We start from the raw sequence: 7,848 nt of genomic DNA, 5'->3' as shown, positions 1-7,848 counted from the left end.
CCAGTCTTGTCTTTTTTTTTTTTTGTTTTTTGGTACTCAGGGCCTCATGCTTGCTAGGGCAGGTGCTCTACCACTTGAGCCACTCCACCAGCCCCAGTTCTGTCATTTTTAACAGTGGCTGGATGTCCACGGGGTCAGTTCTTCATGGTGAGTCAAAGGGCCTGTATTAGTTTTGTACTGCTGCAACAAATTACCACACACTTAATGGCTTAAGCAATATGTATTTATTTACAGTACACATTTATTATTTTATAGCTAGGTAGTCACCAGTTTGACAGATCTCACTGGGCTAAAATCAAGCAGTCAATAGGGCTGTATTCTTTTTTGGAGGTTCTAGAGGAGAATTCACTTTCTTGCCTTTTCCATCTTCTAAAAGCCACCAGCATTCCTTAGCTAATGACTGCCTCCCTCTAGAGAACAAGCAATTGGGTCCAATCCTTCTCACATCAAATCTCATACTAAAGAAAAGGTTCATACTTTTAAGGATTCATGTGGTTGAGCCCAGGGCTAATATCCATTTCAAGGTTTTGATTGTAATCATATAAGCAAAATTCCTTTGGCCAGGTACTATGGTTTGGGTGTAGGTTATTCCACAAAGGTTCATGTTTGGTCTTCAGTGTGCAATCACTCAGTGATATGAAGAGGTGGTGGGCCCTTCAAAAGATGGGGCCTAGTGGAAGGTAGTTAGGTCATTAGTGGCACTGTACTTGGATGGGACAAGTAAAGTTCTCATGGGACCTCAGCTAGTTTTATTGAGAGTGAGTTATAAAAGATCAAGACCCCTGAATCTCTCTCTGGCCTTCTGTCTTACCATGTGATCTCCCTCTCACACATGCTCCCACCTTGACACCATCCACTACAATATGATACAGCCAGGGTGTCCTCACGAGTCACCAAACCACTGGGGCCACCTGATCTTGGATTCTCACCCTTCTGAACTGTGAGCTAAATAAACCTCTTTTCTTTAGAAAGTGCCCAGCACCAAGTGTTCTGTTATAGGACCAGAAAATAGATTAATATATCAGGTAAGGTGGCACAGTCCACAGGGTCAATAGATTTGGGTTTTTCTCTCCTTCCACCAACCTTTAAAAAAAAAAATGTGTGGTTTTTTTTTTTTTTTTCTTTTTTGTTGTTCTGAGGATTGAATGCAGGTTCTCAAGTATGGTAAGCAAGTGCTCTATTATTGAGCCTCAAATTTCCTTTTAAGGCATCTGTTTCTAGCAGAGACCCTTGGCTAAAGCAAAATGGAGTACTCTAGAGCCAGCATAATTCTGAATCAGCTACTTGTCTCACCCCAGTTCCACCTGCTATTCCGGGGCTCAGAAGCAGCAGTTTACTCTTAGCAGCACTCCCTGTGCACCTCTCAGTTTGGACTAGTTACAGGGGTGAAGGATCAGGCAAACATCCCCTCTCTCCAGTGGTCTCCAGGGTCTGCCTCAAGGGGTTGCATCAACTGCAGAGGTGGAGACTAGAGACCAGGGAAGGAGCAGAGTGACAAGATTGACTGGGATGTCACCTACAGAAGACTTAGGCTCAGGTAGCTGGAGGCACAGGCTGCATCTAACAGGAGTACATTTCTTCCTGTTAATTTTCAGACCCTTTGTTTTGGTCCAAATGGTCAATTGCTTAAGACTAGGATGGAGGGAGCTGGACACGGAACCTCAGTTTTGGTAGGTGGGAGCGACAGGTGTCACGCTAAGGCCTGCTTGGAGGATGGGACTGATTCTACCTGTGTGATGACCAGGTTGTGGGCTCCCTCTCCTTCTCTTTGAACCACATAGGTCTCTTTAGAGTGGCAATCTAGAAAAGACAGGGGGATCCTCAATCAACTAATATTTCCAAATGCAAACAATCAAAGCCAGCGAAAGTGGAGCAGCCAGTCTGAAGGTTTGGGGGAGTTGCTCAGTAGCAATTCCAATTCTTCCTATGTCTGACACCACAGGCCCACTCACCCTCTGCCACACTTACATACAACCTTACATGGAGGAGCTGAAGGCAAAACGTAGCAATATGATGTTTATACACAGATTCTGGAACCAGAGAAGCCAGGTTTAATTCTGGCTCTTCCGCTTACTATTCATATGTCCTTGGGCAAATTAGATAACCTTGATCACCCGTTCCTAAGCATTGCCACTTACACCTACGTCTCAAGGGGTTTATGAGGATTAAAGGAGTTTGTATCTCTGAAGACAGAAGTATGTCTAGCATAGCCGTATCATGGCTTTTGTTAAATAATAAAAAGATTTAACTTGCTCTGCAAAGATAATCTGGATGCCGTTTTTTTTTTCTTGTTGTTGTTTGTTTGTTTTTGTCAGATATACTTAAGTAGCTATACTTCACTACTAAAAGTTAGAATTACATTCTCAAGTTTTTTTAATCAGGAACAAAGTGTAGGGTACATTCAGATTGAACAAAAATGGTGTGGATTCTAGACGAATACAAAGGAGGTGCTGATTAACTTGTATGCTATCCTGATCTGATCATAGTTACAGCGAGTCTTTCTAAGAGCCTGAGGTATTTTTGAGTTTATTAATAATTATTATTTCCAGTGCTAGGGAGCAAGCCCAGTGCCTCATGAATGTTAGATAAGCATTCTATCACTGAGCTACATCCCCAGCCCTTGAATTCTTTTAGTTATACTAAGTCCTGTGGCTCATGGCTCTGATAAGGGGATTAACACATTTTAATAAGAGTTACCACTGCTAACCAAGGCCTCCCTCTGTCCTTCAGAGAAATTTGTCTCTCAACAGTGCCCAAATCGTGAGACTCCAGTCCACAGAGCTTCTTCCCTCCTATTTTATAAGTCTACTTGGGAGCATTAAGACCTAAAAATTCTGAGAGATCTGGAATTCTGGTTACTAAAAGAAGGAAAGGATGCAGGGTGGTGAGGAAACTGGAAAGAGGACAAATTACAGACTGTTGGAAACAAACAGAGCTGTTAGGCTGAAAGTAAGACAGAAGAGTATCATGGGAGCTAGCTTCAAACCATGAGAAGGGCTGTCATCAAATATGGTCTAAGAGAAATGATTAAATACTGGCTCATTTTTGATTAACTTTGCTAAGGATATCGTGTTACATTCCTCTGAGCACACCTGTAAGGATTAGAAGAGAAAGCAGTTATGTCATCTCTCTCCCGCCCTTTTCGATACTGTGGCACCAGGTAAAACACAAACCCCTAAATGTAGGAGATTCAGGGCTGGGATTGATTTAACGTTGATATTCTGTTATCTCAATGGAATGAGGACTAGTGGGCACAGACAGACCCAGGGTAAGCATGGAAAGAGGAGGATCTGGTTTCCTGGTGACACAAAGCAGCGGTAGATCTAGAGTTGTTGGTGCTCTTCTGCCTCTCTGTGGACTATCTGGAAATAGCAGCTCAAGATTTCCTAGTGCTTCCATAAAAACTGGTGGAGGTATTTATCACCATCATGAGGAGGTCAGGGCCCACAGCTATGCCCACCAAAGCTGGGCTTCCCAGCAGAGAGGCACAGAACCCTTTAAAACTGTATATGATATCAAGGATCTCTCTTCTTTTCCACCATTTTTATTTTTCCCCAGTCACCTGGATCCAGTATGCAAGTTACCATCTGAAGACTCTGAGTCATGCACCTCTGTCATTCTTTCGACCATGAGCAGCTCCCATGGTAAACCTCCCACACCTCTTCTTCCTGTGCTTGGAGTAACAAACCTGTGAGTTCTTCCTCTGGATTCATGGCTTTTCACACCATCTCTTCTCTATTCTGTCTCTATGTTGTGGTCTGTATACACCCGTGCTTCTGCATCCCTGACTCCCTGCTCAGACATAGGATACAGATGGCCCTTTTGCTTCAGTAAGTGACAGAAGGGAACACTTGAACACAAAGTGGGAAAGGGACTACTAGTCACTGAACACACCTTGGTGGAATTCAGCAGTGTCTGAATCCCAGGACCACTTCTACCTACAGTTAGTCCATCCACCACACTACCCAGTCTTATTCCTTATCCCCTCCCAAAAAGAGCAAGAGTGGCTGGGGTCCTCTTCTCTCCAGCCACCAGGGGAGGGTGGGTTATCTAGACTTTCTACTACTTGCCACCTGGACCTCTCTCTCCAGCTGGGAGCCAGGGACCCACTGACAGGCCTGGCCTGACTTCCCTTCCCCTCCCTTCAAGCTTCCAGACCCTGCCGCAGCCTACGGTCCAGGGCCAGAAGCTGCCTCAGGAAGCCCCGGTTGGGGATGATGCCTCGGTGATCCTTGACTTTTTTGATGGCTTCCACGAGGGTGAAGTGGTGGTACAGCATGAGGTAGGCCAGCACCAGGGTGGCAGACCGGCTCACGCCCACAGCGCAGTGCACCAGGATCTTCCCTGTGAAGAGACACAGAATCAGCTGGGAGGAGGCTAGAAGCAGGGTGATCTGGACAGGTGAATAGAAAGAAGGTAAGCAGAGGTGCATGGAGACAGGAATGGGTGCAGGTGAGTGCTATTCCTTAATGTCGACAGATCCTGGGCTGGGGGTATAGTTTGGTAATAATACAGTGTGTGTCTAGCACGGGCACGACCCTGGATTCAGTTCCTAGCCCCCAAAACAAACAATAACAACAACAAAAACACACTTTCCAGCAAGGGGAGAGGCCTCAACAGAGTGAGATGGAGAGGACGTGCAGCCCCTCAGGGTCTGTAAACCTGAAAAAGGCAAAGACTTATCCCTGACTTAAAACCTAGATTTGCACAGAGCAGAGTCTCAGTTAATATTTGCTGAGTGCATCAATAGGAAACACCTCTGTGTTGAACCTGGGCTGTCTTCAGTCTCTTCCACCCTACTTTTGTTGTTGTTCTTTGTTTTTTGAGACAGGGTCTTGATCTGTTGCTCAGGTTGGCCTCAAGATCTTGGCCTAGGCTCAATGAATCCTCCTGCCTCAGCCTCCCAAGTAGCAGGGACTCCAGGCATGTACCACCGTGCCTGGCTCCCCCACTCTTCTATCTTGCTGTTTCTCTCAATCATTACATATCTTTTTATTCACATGAATCGTAGTTGTTTTGTATTCAAGGCAGATTGGTGCCAGGATTCCCTGCAGATACCAAAGCCATCCAATGTTTAAGTCCCTTATATAAAATGGCACAGTTATTTGCATATAGCATACACACATCCTCCTATATACTTTAAGTTATTTCTAGATTGTTTATAACTAATATTTACATTTGTGTAAATGTTACACAAATAATTGTTACACTGCATTGCTCAGGGAATAGTAACAAGAAATAAAATTCTGTACGTATTTAGTCCAGACTTTTTTCCCCAAATATTTTCCATCTGTGGTTGTTAAGTCTAAGGATGAAGACTGTATTTTCTTTTGATCACTAAGCATTGTTATCTTGCTTAAGGTAAAAAATAACTGGAAAACACAGAAATATGTTTAAAGAACAAAATGCAAAACCTATAGCATCCACAATCTTACCACCCAGGTGCACTTAACAATTTGGACAATTTCCTTTTTTTTTTTTTATGTATTGCCTTGAACAGAAAGGATTGAGAGAATATTTTTCTTTCCTTAGCATTATATTGTGAACATTTTGTCATAGCTCTCCATACTTGGCCCATTGGGCTTCTCATGAACTTCAAGTCCCTAACTCTTTCCTCCTTTTGGCTCTCCCCTCTTACCTCCCGGCTGGCTCAGTGCCCGGTGGATGAAGTCGGCAGCCGTCTGGAAGTGGATGCTCATGTCAAAGGCTGGTGAGTCGTGGGCCTCCACACCCAGGTAGCGGATGCCCAACCCCTCGTAGGCCTCAGGTGGGCCTCGCCACCTGTTGTGTGAGGCGTTGAGGACGTGAGTGATGCCCAGGCGACGAAGCTCACGGCGGTTGTTGGCCATGTCCCTGGATTGAGCAGAGTTTAGAGGAGGGTGGGGAAGCCAGGTGTCAGGGAAGTTTTTGGTCCAGGTACTATCACTGGCTCCAGGTCCTACTGTATGTATTAACATCCCTGAAGGGAGGAAGAGGGGCACTGACTTGAAGTCTTGTCCTGTGAACAGTGTTTGAGAGAGCTGAATATGTTTTGGCTGGAGAAGAGAAGACTAGGGGATGGGGTGTAAATGATCATAATTAAATATTGAAAGAGTGCTCTGAGGAAGTGGGGTTTTCCTTGATCTACAGGGCCTTAAGAGCAGAAATAAGATCAAAGGGTTAATTTTGTAGGGAAACATGTCAGTGTATTAACAGTGGGATCTAGCCAAAGAAGCCTTAGAGCACCTTGGGACAGAATAAGTTTCCTGTCACCAGGTATTCAAGCAAAGAGAAATCAACATACTGACATGAGCGTTGCAGAGAAGATGTGAGCATCAGGAGGGTTGTCAGAACTGCTCACATTTAGCATCCTTGCTAGCTAGGGTCAGGGGCCTGGCTCAGTATCCCTAGCATCAAAATAATTAAAAATAAAAACAAATTTATGTGGTATCCCTGTTAATCTCCTCTTTTTCTTCTTCTTCCTCCTCTTTCTTTTTTTTTTTTTTTTTTGAGACAGGGTCTTCCTATGTAGCTCAGACTGACCTGGGACTTGAGACCTTCCTGCCTCAGCCTCTCAAGGGCTGGGATTACATTTGAATACCACTGTGCCTGGCTCCCTGCTAACTTAACTCCCCAATAACTTTATAGGCTCATTGACACCCAGAATCCTCTTTGGTTTTGGCAGTTATTCTGTGGCTCACATTTACCCTGTTTTGTAATGTCACCTTCAAATGTTCATCTGGCCCATTCCCCTTCTGCTTAGTGGTAGATACCCCCCACAAAACCCTCTATCTACGCTATGCAAACTCCTTAAGGAGAAAGAGCAATGAACTTGACTCTCCAAGTCCTGACTCTGCAACTTATGACATGTGTGACCTTGGGCCACTCACAACTCCCCTGAGCTTCAGTTTTCTCATCTGTAACCTGGGGACAGTGAGGGAGGAGCTAGTACCTATTACAGGAGGCAGTTGTGAAGATTAAGGGTGAAAATGCATGCAAGAAAATCCTCGTGCACATAGGATAAAGGTCTTGAGGGACACAAGGAGGGATTGCCCTTCCTTTGATATTCCTCTCTCCCTAACACCCATCTTGTAGCCCCTGAAGACACTGTGGCTTTGCTTGTTCTCTAGAGATCCCAGCTCACCACATCTTCAGCATATTACCTCCTGCTCCTGTCTTAGTGGCTGCCTTTTTCCAGAGCCATAGTTCAACAGCTGGAAGGTCAGAGCAATGTGCCTGGTACATAGCCTTGGCAGTCAGTACTAAATTTTTGCTAAATGAATAAGAGTTTTTCTGTCCAGATGTGAGTATTTCAATAATTCTGTTCAAACTCCCCCAAATCCTCCAGCCTGTACTCATGTGCCCTCTGTCTTCAGTCTTTGACCTGAAACCAGCAACACAACTCAGTGTCTGTCTGCCACCCTTTCCCTTCTCCTTTCTATACCCCACCTCCAAACACACCCCGCCCCACAGCCACTGTCCCAATCTACCCGGTACATACTGGTCTCCAAGGTAGAGGCCTGGCCAGACCTCGTCAGCATGGTTACAAGCTGTCTTGCCTGTGTAGAGAAGTCTCTCCAACTCAAAGACGTTGAGGAAGGGATGTTGAACGGTGGGCATCTCTTCCAGGCTCCCTCTTGTGCGAACAGGAGACCTGGAGCTACTCCGGGAAAAGCGGGTCATAAAAGTCATGGAGGCCCAAAGCCAGTTACCAGGGCACATTTTCTAGGCAGCAGGAACCCTGGCAGCTGCACGGTTACTGTAGTGATGATGGGTTCGGTCACTAGGTAGCTGTTTTTGGAAGAAAAAGGGATGTGAGACACACTTGAGGAGTCCAGAGCAGCTGCTTCCCTTCCCAACTGGGCTGGG

At 45.3% G+C, this 7,848-nt stretch overlaps 1 protein-coding gene across 3 annotated transcripts in view; it reads right to left on the bottom strand.

The window, feature by feature from the left end:
* Positions 1-205: 205 nt before the first annotated feature.
* Positions 206-7,848, bottom strand: part of Dusp26 (dual specificity phosphatase 26) — a 9,666-nt gene continuing 2,023 nt past the window's right edge. For all 3 annotated transcript variants that reach the window (XM_074054660.1, XM_020186810.2, XM_074054661.1), the window contains exons 2-4: positions 7,481-7,770; positions 5,639-5,853; positions 206-4,344 (exon numbers count right to left, since the gene is read on the bottom strand). In XM_074054660.1, the coding sequence (XP_073910761.1) occupies positions 4,145-4,344; positions 5,639-5,853; positions 7,481-7,701 (636 nt within the window). In that variant the 5' untranslated portion in view covers positions 7,702-7,770 and the 3' untranslated portion in view covers positions 206-4,144. The remainder of the gene's footprint in view (positions 4,345-5,638; positions 5,854-7,480; positions 7,771-7,848) is intronic.

Source organism: Castor canadensis, chromosome 14 (genome assembly GCF_047511655.1).
Source record: "Castor canadensis chromosome 14, mCasCan1.hap1v2, whole genome shotgun sequence".
In the NCBI taxonomy this organism is placed as follows: Eukaryota; Metazoa; Chordata; class Mammalia; order Rodentia; family Castoridae; genus Castor; species Castor canadensis.
Note: the sequence above shows the minus strand (reverse complement) of the source record. Positions and strands in the feature narration are given on the sequence as shown.